The sequence below is a fragment of the Heteronotia binoei genome, chromosome 21 (genome assembly GCF_032191835.1).
Source record: "Heteronotia binoei isolate CCM8104 ecotype False Entrance Well chromosome 21, APGP_CSIRO_Hbin_v1, whole genome shotgun sequence".
Taxonomy (NCBI): Eukaryota; Metazoa; Chordata; class Lepidosauria; order Squamata; family Gekkonidae; genus Heteronotia; species Heteronotia binoei.
Window position 1 is genome coordinate 151,277,436 of NC_083243.1, and position 25,440 is coordinate 151,302,875.

Here is a 25,440-nt window from a genome sequence, read left to right on the forward strand (position 1 = left end):
ATCTGTCTTTGGGGTTTAGCTTCAATCTGCTCACTTTTAGCCAGCTTATCCTACAATCAGGCAGTAATTCAGGACCATTACGACATCAGGAGATTTGGATAAGGATATATACAGCTGGGTATCATCCACGTGTTGATGAGAACCAACTCCAAAGCTATGAATGACTTGTCCTAAGACTTTACACAAAGATTGAAATGGAGAGGGGATAGGATTGTGCCCTGTGGAACCCTACAGTATAGGATCCACACCAATAACAACTGGTTTCCAGTAGCAACCCTTTGAGTCTGATCCATGAACAATGATTTTGAACCAGTTCAATGTACATCTTCTGATACCTACTTCTGCCTCTAAGAGTCTCAACAAGATGGCATGATTGTAGGATGCATTCCTGGCCAAAGGAGATGCTTGCCTTAGCTAAGGAACAACCTCCTGGGGAAGAAGAGGACAGACTTGGATGCTGTAATCTCTGCTCCTTCACACCTGTTCTGACACTTGGGGAGTCCCAATGAGTTTGAATGTAATAACAGAGAAAAAAGAGACAGCATTGGTGAGGGATGACCTCACTAAGTCTTTTCAGTTATTGATACTGGAATTAGTGTCCTCTAAGGAATTATTTCTGTTCCATCACCTGTTCATTTGCTTGAGGATGGGAGGCAAAATTTTATCAGTTTGGATAAGGTTTCTGCAGGGCTTTTTTTGTGAATGAAAAGCCTAGAGTTCCACAGAGAATGACTCAACCAACAACAAAAAACTGTGGAAAAATAACGAAAAATTAGTGAAAAATACTTCAAAAGTGTAATAGATAATTAAACACTTCAACCTCACATATTTTCACATATCGTTACATACAACAGCAGTGTTGAAAGATGTGTTAGAATGATGTATTGTGTTGGTTACAGATAAGTGGAATAGTCTCTCAGATGAAGACATTTGAAACAAGCTTTGCTGTTAGAGGCTTATGACCATCCACTATATAATAAACGTCTTTAAAGAAATGAAGTTTAAAGCAACGTCTTAACATCATAAATTCTTTGCTGAAGAACAAGAATTATCTGTAGTTGCAACACATTGGACACTGGTACTTTAATTAATGGTTTTCAAGGACTTCAAACTGGATATGGACTAACTGCAAGCACTTTTGAATATTTATTCTTTGTACTTTATATCTTGCATTTGTGATAATATGCTGTTGTATGTAATGATATGTGAAAATGTGTGAAGTTGAAATGTTTAATTATCTATTACACTTTTGAAGTATTTTTCACTATTTTTTTGTTATTTTCCACAGTTTTTTTGTTGTTGATTGGGCTTTTTTTTGTAGCAGGAACGCCTTTGCATATTAGGCCACACACCCCTGATGTAGCCAATCCTCCTGGAGTTTACAGTAGGCCCTGTACTAAGAGCCCTGTAAGCTCCTGGAGGATTGGCTACATAAGGGTGTGGCCTAATATGCAAAGGAATTTCTGCTACACAGAAAGCCCTGGGTTTCTGTACCTTAAACATACTTGATACAAATACAGGCACTTTACCAAGGTATCTGGCAATTGTGTAATGCAAATAATTGGAACATGGCTGTGAGTTAGCAATAGATGTATATGATGGGGGCTATGACCACTACAAGGCATTTTGATTAAGAATTACTATAACTCAGAAATTCTTCAGCTGGAATATTCCTACAGTGTGGATTCACAACCAAGGTAATTTATGTGATATTAAGCAGCTAGCATTTGTAGCATTCATTTTAAAATCTTTCAGTTTCCGAGCCTAGACTAAGCAATCTGACAGTTCTTTGTGCGATTTTATGATGTACTGCATACAGATGTGTATTTGGATATTTACAGTCCAAATATATATCATATACCTTATTGTTATAATCTGAATATATTCTGGTCTCTGGATGGTATCTGGGGTTTCTAGGACTGGAAGTTTTTGGATGCTCTCACTTCGTCAAAGACACTTACATTTTCCTATGATGTGTAGTAGTTTCATTTGGAGAGAGCTGAAGTTTGCACTTATACCATAACCTTTGGTAAGCTGGCATTTCTACCTGGTGTAGCAAACAGAATGCATTGTAGGCTCAGCAAACTTGATGAAAGGCCCTTGTATAAAAATATGATGGGAAGTTTCTTCTTTTAACTGTTGATACTCTGGAACCATATTTCCATTTCATACATAGCTATGAAGCGTACTGTTATAGTAGTGGTTTCAGAGCCACTTAAAAGCCCTTGTTATGTATATTCTAAAGTGATATGCCTCCTGGGCTTTTCTAATATATTAATTTGTCAAGACTACATGAAGCCAGTTGATATGAATCTGTGTTATACTTCTTGGTGAGATATACTATGAGTTTTTGAACATCATACTTCCTCATATGGTTGTCTTTCTTGCAAAATTTGCACTTATGACAGCAGTTTGCACATGGATAATTATTGCAGTTCTGTAACATGAACAGGGATTGTCATATTTGGACACGTGCAGAAATTGTGGGAAATGTACTTCCTGTATTCTGCTGAGCTTGCTGCAAAGATTCCTTTTCCTGCTTGCTGGGGTCAGTATTTACATAAGTAGCTGTCAATTGCCCCAGTTTCTGTGGGAGGCAGTTAAGTAGTTTCACTAGCTAAGGCCTTTTCTTCAGCCACTCCAAATTAGGGATGTGCAAAAAAAAAAATATTGGAAATATTCGGATTTGGAAATATACGGGGGGCAAAATATTTGGAATACCACATATTTCCGAATACCATTACTCAGAAGCAGCTGAATATATGCGAGATATACAGCTATTCCCGAATATTCAGCCCCATTATACCCTATGGGCCATTGAACTCAATGGCAATATGGGGTATATTGGAAGCTGTCTGGAGGGGAGGGGATTTGAGAGAGAGCCACCAAATTTGCAGGGAACCTGCAGGGGACCCTCCCCTACAAAACCCCCAAGTCCCAAAAAGATTGGGCCGGGGATCCCATTCCAGGGGCACCCAAAGAGGGTGCCCCATCCCACCGTTATACCCTATGCGCCATTGAACTCAGTGGCAACATAGGGCATAATCAAAGGCTGCTGGGGGACAGAGGGTTTGAGGGAGAGCCCCCCAAACTGCAGGGAACCTGCAGGGGATTCTCCCCTACAAAATCCTTGTCCCAAAAATATTGGGCTAGGGGGTCCCTGTCTGTGGGCTTTGGGCCAAAAGGCCCCCCAAAACACCTAACCTTAAGCCCAAATAAACTACCCACCCAAATCTAGATAAGTAAAGGGACTCTGAGTTTTAAAAGGCCCTTTTATTTATATCCTAAGTAAAATAAAAACAAAAGAACCCGAAGACTTACCTTTAGCTGTCTTCTCCAGTCTAGGCAGGCCAGGCAAGGCTGAGAAACAGAGCAGCAACAGCTGAAGCCAAAGGGCCAGCGCAGCAGAATCTCTCAGTCACAGCAACAGTCTACCAGCAGCAGCAGCAGCAATGGAGTCCAGCCAGGCAGACTCCTTAAAAAGGTTCTCTGGCCCCTACACAGCAGTTTCAAAAAATACCACTGCTCTGTGATTGGCAAGAGAACAGTGTTTACTTGGATACCCAAGTAAACAAAAGAAGAACAATGTTGCTGATGTCAGGGATTAGCCTAGCCATCACCAATGCAGCAGCCCTGTAAAGATGCATGCATTTGCAAAATGCAATGCATTCTGCAAATGCATGCTTTGGATTGGCTGCTGGGACTCCTCTCCCCCTCCCTCCCTGATCCCAGGGAGGCTATGGGAGAGGCGGGAAAAGGCTTCCAAAGGCGGGAAAGGAGGCAAGCAGCTTCCCTGGGGCTACAAAAGCTCCTTTCCCACCTTTTCAATTGACTTCTGAATATTGATTTGGAGGTATTCGGAGAGCCGTATACGGCTCCCATGTAATGGCTTAAAATTGGATTTGGAAGTATTTGGCTCCGAATCATGGAGTATTCGGGGATTTATTTGGTTCAGCCGAACCAAATGCACACCATTAGGGTTTGTAGAATCTTTCGGGCTCAAGTGCCGTGTTCTACTGGAGAAAGTTTTTCTTACAGACGTTTCGTTCTCGGCTGCGGAGAGCATCCTCAGTGGCGTTGCAGCCGGAGCAGGCGCTCTGACCTTCTTGGCTGCTGTGCATCTCAATGCACAGCATAGATTCTGAGGGGGATTTTTTTTTATCCAGAGGCACCACATTTTCAGCATAGATGCTGGTACCTTTCCTTAAAAACAACAACCTCCTCCCAAGTTTCAAAAAAATTGGACCAGGGGGTCCAGTTCTGTGAGCCCCCAAAGAAGGTACCCCCATCCTCCATTATTTTTAATGGAGAGAAAACATTTAAAAGGAACATCACAACACTTGAATAAGATTCCATCAGGATTTGTATTTTGTATTTATTTAAATTTGGTTTTATTAGTCAAATGACTGTGTTTTTCTATTGTACATTGCCTAGAGCCTGGTACTGGCTGGGATAGGGTGATTCATCAGGACAAAATAGTAGTAGTAGTAGTAGTAGTACTACTACTGTGACAGCAGCTCACCCAGAACTTGCTTTGGAGTTTCCTTTCCTGGAACCCCCCTCCCCTCTCTTGGAATCTCCTGGTAGGTCCCCTGCCTGTTTGTTGGCCTCACCTGGCAACCATATTAAAACAGGCAATTCAAAAGAAAATCAAATGTGGGGTGGCTGCCGTTGAATAGTAGTGAGCAGCCAGTAGTTTGAGCAGCCTGGGTAAGTAATGCAAGTAAGGTGGCATCAATTGTCCTGGTGGTTGCTTGCTTATGGAGCTTGCTGTCAGGCTGGGCTCAAAAGGTCAGAACACTCTTGGAAAGAGCCCTCTCTTTTATTTGACATAAACCAAGGCTTGAATACTGGCTGTACTGTTGTGGTTGCCTAGTGACTTCCAGAACAGCTACTGAGAGGGCCTTCCTTTTTCAACACTGGTGCTGCTTCTGCAGTTTTGTGGTTTTTAAACCATCTGATGCACTTTTTTTTAGATCTCAGATTTTTAAAATATTTTTTGTTAAGATTTCAAATATCTCAAGTAAACCTGGAGCTTTCTTCAGGTTTGCAGAATTGTATGAAAGAGGAATTTAATGTCTTTGAGGAGATAGAAAGTCCGGGCAGCCGTGGAACCTTTGTTCACTTTCTTCTTGCGTTTGGGCTCATGAGGGTAAATCCCTTTAAGGATGCACAGTCGTCTGAAATCTGCCAGGCTCAGCTGCAGTTTCTTCCGAGCTTTGTTTCTGGTGATGTAGTTGGTTGCGGAGCCTCGCTCATACTTCTTTTTTTCCAAGCCACCCATTATTACTGAAACAAGATATTCTTCCCTTCTCGAGCTCTCCTAACGCTCACGTGGTGGCTCCAGGAAGCTCCGAAAGCTGAGCATGTTTTCAGGACCCTAGTGTGGCGTTCCCTTTGCAGAATTGTATGTTCATGCTTCAGCCTCTGGATTTAAGCATTCACAGATGTGGCCATGCTGAGAATTAGATATGTTGATATCTGTACACATACAATTAAAAATAATTAAACAGACCACAGATTCGTGGTTCCGTATTGTTTTGATGTTTGATTCAATTATATATCTTTCCCTATTTTTAAATGAGCAACTGTAATTGAATATTACTCTGACCTTGTTTCATCATTAACTCCACCAAACCATCCTAAGATGCTGCCCTTTATGTTATGTTTAGAACCAAGATGGAGCTTGTATCCAATCGGTCAGTCTTGTGCTTGACCAGGATGCCAAGAGGCAAGTGACTTTGACCCATTCGGGAGATGTTTTGGTATATGACCAGTATAAAATTAATCTGCCTTACATTGATGGTAAGAAACAAATATTCAGTAAAAATAATCCTCCCAAGTGGAAGATGCTTTTTAATTTTTTTTTTTTGCATATTATCCTGTTTGTGCAATTGTTGCTTCTGTTTACAGGATTACTTCATTCTTTGTTTCTTTTTCCTCTAATCTCTTGATCAGTTCAGAACATTTCAGAAGTTGGCTAGATGTCAACATATCCATGTATGCATAGAATCTTTTAGGGATCCATGAACTCTTGCATTAAGGATATACATAAACCAAGGTTTATGCTGAATACCTTACAGGGATTTTTCGGGTATTACTTAAGCCGAATATAGATCAGAGAATCTGATTGCCTAATGGTATAGCTGGGCCCAAACGAAAGCCAAATTTTTAGGATTTTATTCAGGTATATTCAGTTATACCGAATGGGCAGTAGGAGCTAAGAGCTCTGCAGTGCCTTGGCTGGGACTGGCTTCTCTTGCAGCTCAGTTTAAACTGAGCTCCAAGAAGAGCCAGCTCAGGATTGGCCAACGCAGTAGGAGCTGAGAGCTTTGCACTGCCTCGGCTAAGGCTGGCTCCTCTTGCAGCTTGGTTTAAACTGACCTGCAAGAGTAGCCAGCTCCTGCTGACCCAGCTTGGATTAGATCAAGCTTGTGGTTTAAATTGAACTCCAAGAGGAGCCAGCCCAGGATTGGCTGGAGAGGCAGAGATCAGAGGTCTGTGGCACTTTGGCTGGGGCTGGCTCCTCTTGCAGTTCAGTTTAAACTGAGATGCAAAAGAAACTGGCCCAGGATCAGCCAAGGCAGTGGAAGCAGAAAGCTACCCATTGCATGCAGATCCTGCAGCTAGCTTCTCCTGCAGCATGGTTTAAACTGTGCTGCAGGAGAAGCCCTCCCAACCAGATCCACATGCAGTGAGGAGATACTTCCCCGCTGCATGTAGCTCCTGAGGCCAGCTTCTCCTGTGGCACAGTTTAAGCTATGCTGCAGGAGAAGCCCTCACAGCCAGGTCTGCATGTGGTGGGGAGAGGTCTTCCTGCTGTGTGCAATTCTTGGGCCAGCTTCTCCTACAACATGATTTAAACTGCGCTGCAGGAAAAGCCAAGCAGCCAAGGGATGACCTTTTTAAAATCAGCATTTTTATTTTGGGGTCTGTGGGATCCCCCCAAATGTTGGGGTTTCCAAAAAAATCCCAGGTCTCAATACCATACTTGCATTGGGATCTGGGATTTTTGGGGGTGCAATAGGCCCAAACTGAAAAATACTGATTTTTTTTTTGTACTCCCTCTACTCCACATGAATTGGATGGGCTTAAACAAAATAAATTATTTTCACAAATGGTCTTTGAAATTCTGAAATTAAACCGTTTTAGTTCATTGTGGTTAAAGAACAAGCTCTGTTATGATACTGTTGTCATTATGACTAATTGGAATAAGCATCCTATGGTCAGCAACCACCACCACCGGTCTTCTTACTACCATTTTCCTTTTCTAGAAGGGCTTATATTAGACTGGAACAGAGCTTCCAAGTCTTCTGTCTGGTCCTGCAACAAGTATCTTTTTCAACTATCCCTTTCCAGGCCCACAGCTATGGAGGGACCTCTGGGGTCCCCACCTCTGGCTTCCTGCAGAGGACGCCAATTCAGGGCCCCCGAACTGGCAGAGCAGGAAGGGAGGGTGAGAGCAGCTTCAGCATGTCTTTGTGCTCTCATGGCCAGCTTTGAAGCCAGCAGTGAAAGCACAAAGACTCAGCCTGCTGGCCCTGCTTCTCTTCTCCCCTCCCCTTTGAAGCCAGATGTGAAAACTTGAAGGCCCAGCCTGGGGATGCTGCCTCTTGTCCTCTCCTGCTCAGCTGAGCAGGATGGGAGGGTGAGATGTGGTGGTTGCAGCAGGTCTTTGTGCTTTTACAGGTGGATTGAAAGCTGGCTGTGGAAGCATGAAGACCTGCTGCCTCTTGCCCTCCTGCCCTGCTTGGTTTGAAGAACGGTTGCATCTGCAGCCTGGCAACACTGGGGGAGTCACAATCACAGAGCACAGGTAGAAGCTAATGACTCCCAGCAATACGTTTTCCCTGAACTTTCCATATGACAGCCACAGTGGAGACAGCACAATCACCTGGTGACCCTATAGCTCCCCTGTGTGTGAGTGTGTTCCTCTCCCTCCCTCCAGGAAAAAAAGCTACCTCTCCTCTTGGTGGGATGCCCTGCCTCTCTCTCGCCTCCTGCTTGGTTGAAAGGAAGGGAAGATGAGAAATGGCCACAAGTGGCCCAACCACTTTTTAAAAAGCCCTCCAACTTAAGAAAAAAACAGGCTATGCTACTGCTCTTTCTTGGATAAGTTTGGGAAGATGGTCGGCTGGAAAAGTTCTTAGTTTGAGCAAATTCTGTCTCATTTGGAATTGAGATGTAAGCTGGGAAGGTGAACCATAGAAATTACTGTTTGATGCAGTTGTAATGTTTAAGTTCATTTGACTATTTCTGAGACAGTCTTTCCTACTTTTTATGCTGTTTAAGAAAACCTTTTGTTATTTTTTTTATGAAGTTTAGCTTTTCCATGATTTAAAAACATTGAGAGCAAACTAACATAGAATGCAGCATATAAATTAAACTGATATTTGATGCTACGGTAGATTTGGGCTTTGTCTTGTTTCCTTCGTAGCATTGCCCTATGAATTTCAGTATACTCACTTTACTTCGTTAGCTTTGGGGCAGAAAAACTTGTAGCAGGATGACCCGCTGTTACACATTAAGAGTCCCTGGGGATACTCCCATCCTAATACTAACCAAGGTGGTCACTGCTTAGCTTGCAGGATCTGACAAGATCAAGCTAGCCTGGACCATACAGGTCAGGTATAAACATAAAGTATAGTAGTCTGCTTGATGTTATTTTTTAAATTATAGTTTACCTTCAAATTCTTTTGCTGGTTTTAAAATACTTTAAAACTATGTTCTTTTTGAGTTAATATACAAGAACATAATCCTTTTCACATAATCCTCTGGTTAATCTGCTGTATCTAGAGAAACATTGATACAATATATCATCAATATATAAATGTTAAAATATTGTGGAGACTAAAACTTCTGATCTCTTAAGAATAAGTTAGGCTACTGTTTTTAACATTTCTCTAATTTTTCTTTTCTAGATTCTTTTGAAATACGGAAACTTTCTTCAGTATTTTTGCAAATAAAGTCTTATATTGGATTAAAAATATTATATGATTGGGAAGGCTTGAGACTTTATTTCCAAGCTGATGCAAGGTGGAAAGATGATACTGTGGGGCTGTGTGGAACATTTAATGGAAACACTGAAGATGATTTTCTGTAAATGCCATTAAAACTCTTTTTGCAGATATATCTTGATGTTATCCTGATTATCTAGATAGAGTGTCCTTTTCATGGTAAAATAGATCATTTTGGTGTATTAGAAGAATAAAATCATGTTGGAGAACCCAAATCCATAACAGTAATCTTGTATAAGATGTCAATTCCCGGCAAACATAAAATTTTAATTTATTCTCTCTAGTTTATGAGAACAGACTAGTTTATGAGAACTAGCAGACTAGCTTATGAGAACAGATCGTTGTAATTGTGTTAAACATGGGAGATATCTATAAAGAGCTCATGTGTACACATGTTAGAACAATATCAGCTCATATTTAGTTGAAAGGCCAAACATTATTAATACTCTCGTTGCATGTTCTAATTAGTAGGTACCCTGATTTGTTCTGGGCCTCCACTATATTGTTAGCTGCTAGATCATATGCTGTGACATATTTGCTGATCATTTTGTAGATAAAAACTCTGATATATGATCTGAGTTGGGCTTCATTTGACTGTGTCTTCATCTGAAATATCCTATCTACTGTCCGTTCTTGGAGTGGTCCACTAGTCACCTAAGCACTGAATCCTTGCCCTTCCTGGTAGATTAGCTGGTCAAGAGAGGTGGGCTGATTTCTTTTGGAGAACGCTCAAAATACAGTGAACCACCAGCATCAAAGGTTTTTTTGCGTATTTGTTGCATATTTACAGATGACTCACCCTTAAATGCAAATCTCAGCTTTCCAAGGATCCAGATGACCAACTGATTAGAGTTTTTTCCTCTGTCTTCCCTATTCAAATGCAGAAGTAGTGGAGACAATGTTTTATGAAGAAGAGGAGGAAGAGATTGGATTTATACCCCATATTATATTAGGGTTTTTTCCTCTGTTTTCTCTATTCAAATGCAGAAGTAGTGGAGACAATGTTTTATGAAGAGGAGGAGATTGGATTTATACCCCACCCTTCACTACCTGAAGGAGTATCAGAGTGGCTTACAATCTCTTTTCCCTTCCCCTCCTCACAACAGACACCCTGCGAGAAAGGTAGGGCTGAGAGAGCTCTCCCAGAACTACTCTTGAGCAGAACAGCTCCGGGAGAAATTGTGGCTGACCCAAGCTCACATCAACAGGTCCGTGTGGAGGAGTGGGGATCAAACCCAGTTCTACCATATAAGAGTCCACACACTTAACCAGCACACCAAACTGGCTATTAAGGGCTACAACAGTAACCAAACAGACAATTGTATACATGGATATCACTTGACAGCCAATATAAAAATCAAATAAATTACATAATCAGAAGCAGAAGAGGAAGAATCTCTGTTCTGTCTGCTAAAACAGGACCAGGAGCTGATTATGGTGCAATGAATTGTTAATATTGAAAACTGAAAAAAGCTGAAAAAACCAGCAATCAATTTAAACAACATTTCTGAAGAGTTTAATGGCCATGTAAAGAACAGATTTGCATCACTAAGGTCAATTGAACATGAACCAGAAGAACTGTGGGTTGAAACCAGAGATATTATCAAGGAAGACTGCATAGAAACTATTTCTGTAGCCAAAAGTAATGAAAAGCTTCAGTGGATGAGTGATGAAATTGTTAAACTTGCTATAAATAGACAAGAAGTGAAAGTAAAAGGTAACAGAATCAAATGGCAAATGCTGTGTTCCAATGATTTGCATGTAGAGACAAAGAGAACTATTATAATAACCAGTGTAAAAAAAATAGAAGAGAAAAACAAAACAGGAAGAACAGGAGATCTATTTCACAAGATCCAAAAAATCAAAGGGATATTTAAAGCATGGTTAGGCATACTGAAGGATCTACATGGAAATATATTAACTGAACAAAATAAAGAAAAGGCGAGATCAATGCACTGAGGAACTATACAGAAAAGATGCAAGAATGACGTATTCCTGCCAAGAAGAATCTTTTGAAGTGAAAGCTGCACTGAGAGTAATTGAGAGAAACAAATTAGTGTATATAGGATATTAGTAGAGCTGTTACAAGTCACAGGAATGGTGTCCATCAAAATTTTAATAAGAATATGCCAACAAATATAAACAAAACAATGGCCCACAGACCGAAAGCATTCAGTTTACATTACAATTCCCAAAAAGGAGATATCTAAAGCTTCATCAGCTATCGGACCATTGCATTAATTTTAAACTCAAGTAAAATGATGCTCAAAATTGTACTACAAAGACTGTTACCATATGCTGAATGAGAAATGCTAGATGTTTAAGCTGGATTCAGAAAAGAAAGAGGCGCACCAGAGATCATATTACAAATTTACAATGGTTACTGGAGCATATGAGAGAATTTCAGAAGAAAATCAGTCTTCAGTCTGCGTTTCATAGATTACAGCAAAGCTTTTGACTGTGTGAATCATGAAAAGTGATGATTGCTTTTAAAAGAAATGAGTGTGCCACAGCATCTGATAGTTTTGATGCACAGCCTGTACTCTGGACAAGAGGCTACTGTTAGGACAGAGTATGGAAAAAACAGAATGGTTTCCAATTGACAAAGGTGTCAGACAAGGATGTATTTTATTTTCTTATCTCTTCAATTTGTATGCAGAACATATAAAAGAAGATGAATTAAATTTAGATTAAGGTGGAGTGAAAATAGTGGAACGATTTGAGATATGCAGATGACACCATATTACTTGAAATGACTACTGCTGAACAAACTGAAGCAGGTGTACGACTGAACACCAAGAAGACAAAAGTAATGACTACTGAGGCATTGCACAACTTTAAGGCTGCCAGTGAAAAAACTGAAATTATTCAAGATTTTCTAGTCCTTGACTGCATATCCAAAAGGATACTGTAGTAGCCAAAAAGGATACTACAGCCAAGAAATCCAAAGATTAAGACTGGGGAGGGCAGCCATGAAGGAGCCAAAAAAGATTCTTAGGTGTAAGGATGTGTTGCTGGAGACCCATAGCATATATGGGTGTGAAAGTTGGGCAGTGAAGAAAGCAGACAGAAAGAAGGTTGAAATGTGGTGTTGGAGGACAGTTTTACAGACATGGTGGATCACCAAAAAGACAAATAAGTGGGTTCTAAATCAAGCCTGAACTCTTCCTGGAAGCTAAATGACTAAACTGAGGCTTTTGAACTTTGGTTACATTATGAGAAGACAAGAGTCACTGGAAAAGATAACAATGCTGGGAAAAGTTTAAACAAAAACTGCACAGTGTTACACAACCAATACAATACAAATATAGCACAAATACAATTCTTTACTCCACAATAGGTTACTACAGACAAAATACTGGTGGAGAGCCAGTTTGGTGTAGTGGTTAAGTGTGCGGACTCTTATCTGGGAGAACCGGGTTTGATTCCCCACTCCTCCACTTGCACCTGCTGGAATGGCCTTGGGTCAACCATAGCTCTGGCAGAGGTTGTCCTTGAAAGGGCAGCTGCTGTGAGAGCCCTCTCCAGCCCCACCCACCTCACAGGGTGTCTGTTGTGGGGGAGGAAGGTAAAGGAGATTGTGAGCCGCTCTGAGACTCTTTGGAGTGGAGGGCGGGATATAAATCCAATTTCTTCTTCTTCTTCTTCTTAAAGTTCCAACACTCAATACATAACAGTCACTGAGAGAACAATGCTCTGACTTAGCAAAAACTTCCACTATATTATATATTTATAAAGACACGTCCATGTAACATAAAGTCCAATATCTAATAGATGCTGAAGTTGGCTTCACCATGTAGTCCAGGATGGGTTTGCTAGCTTCAATAAACCCATGTTTCACTGATTGTTCACTGGACCCAATTTCTCATGTGCATTTAGTAGTGCTGCCACCCTTGAAAAAACATTTCTATAAGGACATCAACAGGAAAAGCAGTTTGCAAGACCTGAGCAAGGCTGTTAACAATAGGATGTTTTGGAGAACATTAATTCATAGGGTCACTATGAGTTGGGGACAGTGCAGAGGAGAAATTCTGCCTTGGAGAAAGCAGAGACAGCTCAGGTCTAGCTTAGGAGAAGAGCAGACATAGTGAAGGGTAGCTCTGCTTGGTAGTGTGGCAGAGTGGTTTGGCTGTACTTCTAACAGAGAATAGAGTACTGAGTTGTTAAGCCTGTTTCTGGCAATGAGCAGACCTTGTGTCATTCAGTCTGGCTCTTGGGAAAGGGCAGCTTTGTGCAGATAGAATCCTGTGTGTGTGTTAGGATCCAACCTAGTTGCTAATTGGTAAATATCTGTTTATGCTAGAAAGTACTCAAGAAAATTTAATCTACTCTCTAACGTAATCTACTCTAACCTCAGCCAGGTTTCTCTTTTGTTTACCTGGAGACCTGTGCTGCTGATCTGTTTCTTATAACCTACTTGTAAATAAATTATCTTTGTCATTAATATATAATTCCTGCCCAAGTGACTTCCATATTTTACTTGTGCACCACAAATCTTAGCTCACAACAGTGAGCCCAAAGCCTATACACTTGCTATCTTTTGAACACCTGATAACTGAGGGGAATGTTTATAGTTTAAAATAAACCTGGGTCTCCCCAAAATCATAAGAGGCTATGTGGGTCTCCTCATTAGGTAGAAACAGCCTGTCATAGTAGTATCAATTTGTCCTTTGATTGATTTGAAGAAAAGAGAGTATAAAATGATTGCAGATGTTCAAGTTAATGGGTATTTTTGTAAAAGAACATTCCCAATATATTGACAACTCTAGATAAAAGACATCCCTAATATTGGATTAGCCTCATATTGGATTAGCCACAGTGAATCAAATCTATGTTCTTTCTAAAGTTAAAAGGTGCAATGCTATTAATTTGTAACAACGTTCTTTTATTTTGTTCAATGAAATAAAAATAGATCTCCAGTAGGAGTGCCAGAAAGTACACCTCAGCTTTTTGGAAATGTCTGGAAAACTTCATCAGCTTGTGGCCCTGAGCATGATAGTTCACCGGTGGATCCATGTGATGTTCACCTACAAGCAGGTGAGTTCAAAGATGACAGAATCTGTAAACATACTTTGAAAAATACTATTAAAATGCAGTATTACAGCAGAAACATCAACATTCCAAAGAATGTGTTGTTGCCACAGACCAGGTCCTTTTCAAGAACCAAAAGAGTGTGCTGGTTATTACAGTTAAACTAGTATTTATTAAACAAGATTTTTAAAAAGGCAACTAATTTTTGGTAAAGTGTGTGTAGCCTGATGGAATTTTTCACACTGCCAGCGAGAAATAAGTTTATCAAGGTAGCACTTTAAAGGTAGCAACTAAACTGCAGAAAGTCTATTATGGGACAAGAACAGAAAACCAGCAATGTAAATGTAATTAAAATATAAAAAGGTCTTTCATGATCATCATCATCATAAGAAGAAGACCGTAGATTTATACCCCGCACTTCTCTCCAAATCAGAGTCTCAGAGTGGCTTACCATCTCGTTTATCTTCTTCCTCCACAATAGACACTCTGTGTGAGGTAGGTGGGGCTGAGAAAGCTCTCCCAGAAGCTGCCCTTTCAAGGACAACTCCTGTGAGAGCTATGGCTGACTAAAGGGCATTCTAGCAGCTGCAAGTGGAAGAGTGGGGAATCAAACCCGGTTCTCCCAGATAAGAGTCTGCACGCTTAACCACTACACCAAACTGGCTCTATAAGATCATAAGGATGGGATGGGATGGGATGGTATGTTGAAAATGACATGGGAGAGGCCCCCATACTGCAAGTTTATACTGGGCCTAGTACAAAAAAGGTTCTTCTGGACAAGAGATATTTGGGGTTGCTATTTTTAGAGAGACTTTCACTAAAATACTGTTTTTCTGTTACTTTAACAGCCTCTTATTCAACTGAAGCTTGCAGCATCATTACAAAAGAACTCTTTGCCTCATGTTTTTCCTATCTGAGCCCTCTCCCCTATTTTGAACAGTGTAGAAGAGATACCTGCAAATGTGGGCAGATCTGTATGTGTTCTGCTCTAGCCCATTATGCTCATCAGTGTCACAGATTTGGAGTAGTCATTGATTTCCGGGGTAATGTCCCAGAATGTGGTAAGTTGTTGTTCAGTCTACATTTAATTTGACATCTTGCACAAATTTCAAATCAAATGTGAATTCAAAAGAGCCCACTGAATATCTGAATTGAATTCTTATTTTCAGATATTAAGTAGGAATGCTGTTTATGTACTAGGTTGCATTTTTTAAAAACCAAATCTGAAATTCTGTTGCTGGTTCTTCAGCTTACCTTTTAATTTTTTTTCCTACTCTGACTCATTGATACCATGATAGTGAGCAAATGTATATTGGTTTGACGTTCTGCTACTTCGATAGAACAAAAATTAAATATAGGGGGTTAGGTTGGGGTAATATAGGGGGGCAGGATTTTGTACTACGCATTAAGTGTTATAAATAATTTAGACTTTGGTTTGTGTCCGTGTAGTAGGAAATGTATATTCCTTGCACATTGCTGGCTGTAAAGCGTGTGATTTCTTTTTAGCTATCTGTTGTGGGCGAATTGTTCATGCTTAGTGAATTTTATCACAGTGTGTGGGATGAAATACTCTGCAGACCTTTGGGAACAGATTGTTTTTGATGCTTTGGCTTTGTAATGTGAGAAGTCTGTTTCATTTGGGTAGCTCTTTCATGTGAAGATACAAAAGAGTACAGTACCTGTGTATCTACCTGTGGCAGAACCTGCCAAGCATTCTCCATGCCAGAGACGTGCAGTGATGATTGTGCTGAAGGCTGCACCTGCCCTCCTGGAATGTATCTGAACAGCAAAACTGACAGATGTGTACAACAGTAGGTATAATTAGTGTTGACACTGTTGCTTTATTTGACTGTGGCTGAAAATTTATTTATTTATTCAATTTTGAACATACTTTTCATAATAGCACCACAGACTTCCTACAACTTTTGGGTAGTTTTGCCACATCCACCCACAAGTATAAGAGAGTGTTATTCCATTGAACTGTCAAGTTCCTTTGAGATGCTTTTCCTTTCAGTTGACTGAATCAGTGAGCAGGCAACAGTGCTGGAGAAATTAGAATCTATTCTGACTCTGTGCATGAGCTGTCCTGTTCTTTCCATGCAAGCCAGAAGCCCCAACCTGTGTCAAGCATGCTATTTCTAAGTGTTGGTTTTATCCATACCTTTCTTCTCTTCCCCCCTTCTCTCCCTCCCCCCTGTGGATGGATAATAAATCCATCTGGATCCAGGATGTTCAGTGTAACCTTGTATTAATGGTGTAGAATGCCTCTCCCCCAGATTCACACAGCCATGCCTTATAAGCTAGCAGAGAATGTGTGAGAAATGGAGATGTTAACATTCTGTAGCCATAAAAGAGATACTAGAGAGTAGCCTTTGAACCTTAAACTCAATTTGCATCTTTATGTAAGAATTTGCATTCTTTTGAAGTTATCTGTAACCCTGCCTTTTGAAGTTTTTCTATAAGATACTATTCAATACTATGTATGCCATTACTTCCAAGGAATCCGTCCTTGGAGCAAGTCATGGAGTTTTCAATAAAATAAGTCTTTGATTAAAGAACAAAAGCTTAATTATTGCGAAATATCGCTGCTTGACAGCCTGCATTGGTTGTGACACCTGTGTTAAAGTTTGGCTTGGGGTGGTTCACAGCTCTTTAAAAGATATACAACTGAATTAAAACAGTTAAAAACTTGACCTTCTCCTGGTACCTAGAAATGTTCCAAGGAGAAAACATCTGGCAGGTTCTGCTGAAAACAAGTGTAGCATATGTAGTAAGGATTTGTGCATTAAAGCAGTTGCATGCAAAGTGGTTTTTCTAAGGAATAACTTTTGATTAAATATTATATGTTTTATATACATTTATTCAGTATTGCTTATGATGATCAGAGCAGTAAACTTTCTCTGTATCTTTCTGGATTTATCTTTCTGTGTTTTTAGGATTACTGGCGAAGGGAAAATACGTTGGCAAACCATTCATGACAATTTATTCTTACATATATAATGATGCCTGGTTGAGGGTTAGTATTGTCACAGGAATGCATTCTGGTATGCTGTGCTAGGTGGGAATAGTTTGAATAATGTAACTACATGGTCACTTGGAAGGCTCCTGTTTTTAATCTGTGGTTTTCCAGCTTGTGATTTACACAGTTTAATTGAAACTAAATTTTGTTTTCTTCCATTTTTAGAAGTGAATGCCCCTGCTATTTCCAGGGTATTGACTATCCACCTGGAGAAAATATAGTCACATCGTTGGGAAAATGGTAAGCTACTCTTACTTCTTTGATTGTTTTTGATGTACCATATTTCTGTGGGCTCTTTCTCACCAGGCACACTTAACATGCCACACTTTTGCTTCATTTTTTCCAATAGCTCCATAGTGTAAGACGTGCGTATCTTTTGTGCTTTAGAGGCACGTGTTATATATCTTTTCTAGCAGTGATGATACCCAGGGTTCAAAGTTTATATTATTTTTGCAGAAATACCACAGGTCACTAGCCTACTTGACTGGAAAGCTGTCAAGAGAATCACTCAGAATCTTGGCAGTTGTCACATGTTCCTAGGACATTGTAAAATAACCCTGAAAGGAGTTCTTTTGTGTTTATTATTACAACAAAATCAGAACAATATGTATGAAATAGATTAACTCTGAAGGCAAACATTATAGCCTTTTTTATATTTATGTTTTATAAGCTCCTTTTTGCAGAGTATCATCATTGTAGATATAATAAAAGCTGAATGTGTTGGCTCGGTCCTCAGTTTTTATTGGAAGATGTGGCTACCACAGGAGTGGCCTTGCACTCTGTCACTATTCCCCCTTGTCATTGGGTAGCCTCTCTGTGACCTGGCTACTGCCAGCCCTGTCAGCCAGAACCCCATCAGAAGGCCACTGACCTTTGAGCAAGGCCGTTCTCCTGAGAGGTTCTCCTGACTTCTTACTGATCAGTACTGCCTCTCTTCAGGGCCTGTTGTAAGAAGTCTGGGACAGTCCATTTCCTCCCCCCACACACACAAACGCTGCTGCAAAACAAACAGTAAACTGTGAGAGACATGTTCCTCTGCCCCTGCCTACTCAGGTCCAGGAATGTTAACAGTCTTACCTCAGATACAGCCAGCTCTTCTCTGTGTCCTCTCTGCAGAGCTACTGTGGCCTCATGAAAGGCCTCCCAGCACACACACCCTCCAAAGGTCATACAGATAGCCAGGGAGGCAAGGCCTCACTTATTTCCCCTCTGGGAAGTGCTAGCCAGAGGCTGTTGCTAGGTGACCCAGGTTGCTTTGCTCAGTAAAGGAAGAGGCCTCAGGTGAATAGAACAGCATACAGTCCACCCCCAAAGCAATCATTTTCTCCAGGATGGAAAGAGAAATCTGTTGTCTGGAATTCAGTTCTGATCCCAGGAGATCTTTAGGCTCCACCTGGAGGTTGGCTAACCTAGGCCTGGCAGCACCCTCTGGGTGACTTGATGTCACCCAGCTGGCATGACTTAACTAGGCTCAGCTACTTGCTCCTGCGCAGCAGCAATCCCTCTATGACAGCCAATGTGAATTAGCAGTTGCCAACTCCAGGTTGGGAAATTCCTGGAGATTTGGTGGGTGGAGAGGGTGAGTTTGAGAAAGGGCAGGATCTCAGACAGGTACCATGGCAAAGAATCCATTCTCAAAATTAGCTGTTTCTGCCTGGAGAACCATTGTTGCCAGTCTCCAGGTGAGGGCTGTGTCATTATACCTTGCTGAGGTCACTTGCTTCCTGTTTTTGTCTCCATTGTGGAGAAAGACTACTTTTACTAGGTAGATGCTGCAGGGAGGGGGGGAGAAGATGGAAAATTGAAATCAGATAAATTCCCCTACAGAAAATACCTGCCTTGAGGTTCATACTCTATCACACAACTGTGCTGCCCCCCCTCCCCCCCCAAAAAAAATCATGCCACAAGCTCACGCTGATGCTAAACACCACAAGACTGGATATGACAGGAAAAGGTGGCAACAATGCACTGCAAACAAAAGGAATGATGTGCTTCAGTGTCTGTGTGACCATCGTCCTGCTCCCCCTGCACCCCTCCCCCCATTATTCTTCCTTCTCAGCATTCGACCTGTTTCAGGGCTTTGAGCCACCACAGACATGGGGACACACACAAACACACACACAGAGACATGGGGGAGGGAATGGAAAGCCAGTGTCTGTTTCAGCTGCAGGGTGGGTGAAAGAGGCGGCATGTGGCAGCAATATGTGCACAGCTGCATGGAGGACAGGAATTCTTGCCTGGGGCTTCCTTCTTTTCCAATATAGAAGTAAAACTCCTCAAAAGGCGAGGAGCATATTTTTAAATGTAGAAGCATTTTGAATGACGCGAGTTTGTAGCAGGTGGATTTAGTGCTCAGTAGATCTGGAGCAAAGCTGAATGGAGAAAGAACCTTTCTCTCACTCTTTTCTCCCCATCTTTTCCCTACCATTCTTTGTCTGTCTGTCTCTTTCATTCTGTTTGTCTATCTTCCTTCCTTCCTGCCACCTACACATTCATCACCCATCTCCTGAATATTTTTTTCTAGGGTCCATTGTATTTCTTCCTACAATGAGCTTTACTGTTAATCTTATATAAAAATAAACCTTTCTCGATGAGTTTTAACACTCCTCTTACATTTATTCTGGAATTTGGTGATACTTAAAATGTGATTTATGGTTTCATGGAGTAGCTGCTGAAAGAAAGCATCTTATAAGACTTCTCTGACAGCTGAGAACATGGCACACTTGTGCCTTTGAATAGCACCCAAACAAAACCACAAATGTATCCATGTATTTTTGTGTAGGGTTTGTGTGTATATGTGCATTAAATATCCATCAGTAAATACTGAAAAAGGCAAATAAAGATGTGTACTGTCTAGTAGGTCTGCAGTGCTATATGTATGCAAGTATGTGTGTATATATGTATTAGCTGTGCAATCTAAGAAATTTAGTGTCTTTCCAAGGGAATCATATCAGACCCCCCCCCACCCATGGTTTTTTTTTTTTTTTTTTACAAATCTTGTAGAACATTCAGAATTTTGAGGGCAAACAAGGAACAATTAAGGATTTTATTTATTTAAAACATTTTCATGCCACCTTTCCATCCTGTTAGGGTCTACAAGACAGCGGTGAGGCTCCCCTGTCCACAGCTTGGGTGCCCTACCCACTGTGGTTTTCCCAAATGAAAGGAAGTTAGTAGAAGATCCCAACTCCAGCATCAGAGTTAGGAAGGAGAGGGGGTTCTGGCACCCTGATCCTCTGATTTCTCTGGCCTTCTCTTCTTCTAAGAGTTCAGTTCCTTTGTTCCTTCCAGTTTGAGAGCCAATTTTGTGTAGTAGTTAAGTGCGCAGACTCTTATTTGGGAGAACCGTTTGATTCCCACTCCTGGAACCATGTCCTGTGGTCCGATGAGACCAAGATAAACTTATTTGGTTCAGATGGTGGTTCAAATGGTGTCACTATACATATGTATAGTGTTACCTGTTTTTATGTCCTAATTTTGTACAGTCAGACTTTTAAAAGCATGTTTGTCATCTCAGATACTTCCTGGTTGAGCCTTCTTTTTGCTATCTGGCCACACCACAGGTCCTCTCTTTTTTTGTCGTAACTGCAGCATTATGGAATGGCCTGCTTAAGGAATTATGAAGGGCTCTTTGACCTGCAAGGGTTAGTGGGAAAGGCAGCATATAAATATTTAAATAAATGCATTTGGAACATTTGGTAGTACAGGTGTATACTTGGTGGATGGTGGTGGATTTAAAGGATAAGAATCACTTTTTTCCCCCCAAGTCTGTATATCAGTCTTTGTGTCTGCCTGAATATAATGTATAATCTTGCATATATATGATATGTAATCTTGTATACATTGTCATTAATGATTTTTTGAGTTTGATAGTATATACAAGATTCTGAGGGACTGCAATATATATGCATTTTATTTTCTTTTTTTAAAGCAACTATACCATAAAAATATAAACTATTCATATTTTCATTTCAGCCACTGCAGAAATGGAATGATGAACTGTGAGGATAATAACAGTGGTATGTAAAATGAAATTATGTCAACTCAAAATTCTCTAACATTCTTGAGAGTCAGTAATTAGAGAGTACAGTACAGCATAGTGATTAGTTTATTGGACTAGGGTTGAAGAGGCTGAGTTCAGTTTCCCATTCTGTCACCAAAATCATTGGCTGACCTGGGTCAAGTCATTGTTTCTTAAAGTAGAGGTTGCAGTGAGGATAAAAATGGAAAGAGGGGGGAACTTTGTATGTTACCTTAAGCACACTGGAGGAAAATCAGGGCAAAAAATAAAATAATTGAAATTGAATCAGGAATTGAATGCTTCTTTTTTGGGGTGCCCACCATGTGTACATGTTCTTTGTTATCCATAAACGGAGTCTGGGGAAGATGTAGATTGAGAAACTTCACCAAAAGTTCTGTGATGCTGTCTACAGGTATATGAATATTAATGGCAGTGTCATTATCTGGCCCTTAGTCAAACAAGCATTTCTGTTCATATAAGAGTGGAAGTTGTAAGCATCTCAGTCTTTTTAGTGTACAGGTGTAGTGATAAGTAATAGGCATCTAATGGAATGCACTTTTAAAAGCTTAGAAGTGCTGTACAAACAGGTAAAGAATTGTGAAGTTCTTCATAAACACAGAGAGCCTTGAGTGACAGGCTGCTCCAAGCAATCCGATTGGTTAGCATCAGCTGAGCAGAGATGGACTTTAGAGCTGAATGCTGAGGAAGAGAATTCATTGGGAATTCAGCTCTGACTGAGAGCAGTTTAACACAGACATGAGAACTGAAAAAATTTGGCAGGTACCAGTGAGTAGTTAGATGGAGACTCCCATTCGGGCCAAGGAAAGGGGATAGATCTTCTAGAGAGAGAAGAATTTCCCTACCCAGTCAAACAGGATGTTAGCTCAGAAGAGTACAGAGAGCCCTGGTCTGGTGTGGTTAGAACTGCCTTTAGAGACCTTAAGAGTAAGTTAAAGATGAGTACTGGTGTTTTAAGAGAGAAGGTTTTGGTACTGTAAAGAGTGTACCAGCCTTCTGGAAACCAAAAGAGTTAGAGAGTACTAACGTATATACTGAAGTGTTTGGGGGAAAAACATTGGAACAAAAGCCTCTCAACATAAAAATTTAAGTCACTGTGAAAAGCTTAAGAAACTCTCATTAGCCTGAAACATAAGACCTAAAGTCTGTGTATGTACTTGTTTTGCCTTAGAAATTCCAATCCCTGATTTAACCTGACCTTTCCTCTCTTTGTTAAATAAAATATTTTGTTATTTTTGAATTTCAAAATGGCTCAAGTGCCATTTAAGTTGTTTAAGTTAAAGGGGGCTCTAGATCCTTCCTTCTTGGTTCCTGGGCTAAGCCAGCAGCCAAAATATCATACTGTGACAGGGTGGGATGGTCAGAGTTCTCCAGGAAAGAAAACACATTATTACTGTGGCTCATTTAGTAAAGGGAAATAAAAATGGAGGGAAAATCTTGCCTCTGATGGAGGGAAGTGGATGGGGCCATCATAACATCATTTACTGAATTTCTGCTTTCTACTTAAGAAATTTATAGAAACTGCCGGAAAAAAAAGGTGATAACCATCAGAGGAAAACCAGGATAGCAATCCTGCGCTCAGATATGTGTTTGAGTCCACTGACCTCCATGAGGCTAATAGTCATGTGTAACTAGATAGGAATACAGTCCAGATACAAGATGAGAGAGATGGATCTTAAACCAAATTTAATGTGACTTTTTATGTACATATTGTTTTTCTAGTTCATGACTGCCCAGATGAGCAAATCTATGTTAACTGTAGTAATCAAGAAACCATGGAGCTTGGCAGGGAAAGAACATGTGAAAATCAGCTGCTGAACCTCACTATTTCTACTCATCAACCTTGTTTTTCAGGATGCATGTGTCCTCAGGGGTAAGTAAAAGCAAACTTTGTTCTATTGGCCATCATGTCAGTATAAAATACATTGCTCACTTTTTGTCTCAATGTAGAATAGAATACTTGCAATTCCCAGTAATAATAAATAGGGCTGGTTCAGGCGGGTGAAGATGTTATTTACTCCCTGTGAATTTTGTTCTACTATAACTAGTTTTTTGTTTTGGTTGTTACATTTGAAAATGAGTGTTTCATTTAAATATCTTGTATTGCACTATTTTGTAGCAGATATTGTGCTGTGTTCTGAACCAAGATGTTTATTATAGTCTATTGTTCTGAAACTATATTCAAGTAATTTGAATAAGCTTAAATAAAAACTTCAAATCTGAAGAAGCTGTCATTGATTTTGAAAAATAAAAATGAATTTAAATTTTAAAAAACTGCATTTAAAATAAAAATAATTATCAGAATTTTTATAAGAATGCTTTCCCCCCTAAACCCTGATCAAGCCTGTATTGTTCTTAATAAACACCTCACAAATGAATTGATAAAAATTAGGGCCCTACAAAATTTGTGGAGGGATCCCATCACCCTGCTGGTCCTTCTTTTTCTGCCGTCTGTAGTGTCACTTCTGGCTCTTTCATAGGGTTGCCAATCCCCAGTTGGGAGGCAAGAGTTCCCCTGGTTTGGAGACCCTCCACCTGCTTCAGGATTATTAGAAAGTGTGTGTGTTGGGGGGAGGGAAATGTCTGCTGGGCACTCCATTATTCCCTATGGAGATCAATTCCCATAGGGTATAATGGAGAATTGATCTGTGGGTATCTGGGGCTCCGGGGGGGGGGCTATTTTTGAGGTAGAGGTACCAAATTTTCAGTATACGATTGGGGTCCTCTCCTCAAAACACCCCCCAAGCTTCAGAAAGATTGGACCAGGGGGTCCAATTCTATGAACTCCAAAAGAAGGTGCCCCTATCCTTCATTAATCCAAATGAATGGAAGGCATTTAAAAGATGTGTGGTCCCTTTAAATGTGATGGTCAGAACTCCCTTTGGAGCCCAGCTGTGCTTGTCATGCCCTTGCTCCCAGCTCCACCCCCAATGTCTCCTGACTCTACCCCCAAGTCCCCAGATATTTCTTGAGTCAGACCTGGCAACCCTACTCCATCACTTTCCTGGCCACCTGCTGCCTTTTCCAAATGTCACATTTACTGGTCTTTGCCACAGGTAGCTCTTCTTTTTCCCACTGCTGCCTACCTTCCTCAGCCAGATCTCCTCTTGTTTTCTTTGCTACCTTAGTTGGTTGCCTGCCCTTGCTGCCATTTCATCAATTCCCCTTGCTTCCCCACTGGTCCTTTTGCCCTCTGCTGTTTGTCAGGATACTAAGCAATCTTCTGAAGGGGTCAGCGCTTTCTCCTCTTATGAGTTGAATGGGCTTTTAAAAATTTCCCTTTTTTAATTTTTAGATTTTTATGCCAGCCTGGAGGGCTTCTCCAAGTTTGTAGAAAAATCTCTTCTCTCTGTACATGGACTTAAGCTATGGTTTTAAGGGTAGACATCAGAAGCTGTGTTCAGAATTAGATAGGAGATACCCAACTGCAATTCTGTAATAGTTGATTTATTTGGATTAACTTTCCTTATTCTTGGCTTCAAGAGCATGGAGAATCTTGGTTAGAAAGTAACTGCAGTTATCTGTGATATATGAATGCAGGCACATCAGTTAAATTGAGTTAACTGGGTAGTGGGAAGAATGAGTAGTAACCCAGCAGCAAGCCATGTTCAATTTAGTGCTGTCAAAAAGTGGCATCTGAATAAGCCTATCTCCTCAGGACTGACAGCGTCTGATTTTAAAACAATAACATATGTAAAACTAATGATGAAATAATGAAATCTGTCAATTTTATTTTGGCTGGGTTTTCTCATGGAAATGATTTGCCCTTCCATTGTGCACGTGCATATAAGGCTGCTGCATTGAAGCAATCAATTCTTTTAAAAATTTAATTATAGTACTGTGGTGTGCTTCATTATTTCAGAATAAATAAGGTGTCAGTGTAATGGAAAAAATTCATGCATGAATGTGCAAGTGATTTTCAGAAGGCACTCAGAATATTTCATACAAGTTAAACAGCATCGGAGAATCAAGATAACACCAGAAATAATAAAAATCTGTTGAAATTATTTATATTGCTCATTGTTATACAAGTCAAACATTGCTGCCAGTTAGTATAATAGTTAGTGCATAGGTTATCCATTTCTCTTGACTGTGATAGCACAAAAGTGAAGGAACAACAATTTTCCTTTTTTCCACAACTGCACTTACTACATGAATTTGAATCACAACCTGCATTCTGTGTGATCAAGCAGACTGGGTCAGATGGATGCAATCGTTCATTAAAACTTTCCTTTACTGTGCTATTAGACTGTTGCAAAATTTGGAATTCATGTGACATATCTGCAGTAATGAGATCACAGTTTTGGGTGATCAGGGTTTCTGGCAAGATCCTT

The 25,440-nt window shown here is 40.4% G+C and overlaps 1 protein-coding gene across 1 annotated transcript in view; it reads left to right on the forward strand.

Moving 5' to 3' along the window:
* The window catches only part of OTOG (otogelin), a 232,290-nt gene that overhangs the window by 37,966 nt on the left and 168,884 nt on the right, over positions 1–25,440 (forward strand). The window contains exons 16-23 of the mRNA XM_060262032.1: positions 5,673–5,805; positions 8,922–9,099; positions 13,930–14,054; positions 14,897–15,109; positions 15,694–15,859; positions 17,233–17,307; positions 21,043–21,086; positions 22,829–22,979. Coding sequence (XP_060118015.1) covers positions 5,673–5,805; positions 8,922–9,099; positions 13,930–14,054; positions 14,897–15,109; positions 15,694–15,859; positions 17,233–17,307; positions 21,043–21,086; positions 22,829–22,979 — 1,085 coding nt within the window. The remainder of the gene's footprint in view (positions 1–5,672; positions 5,806–8,921; positions 9,100–13,929; positions 14,055–14,896; positions 15,110–15,693; positions 15,860–17,232; positions 17,308–21,042; positions 21,087–22,828; positions 22,980–25,440) is intronic.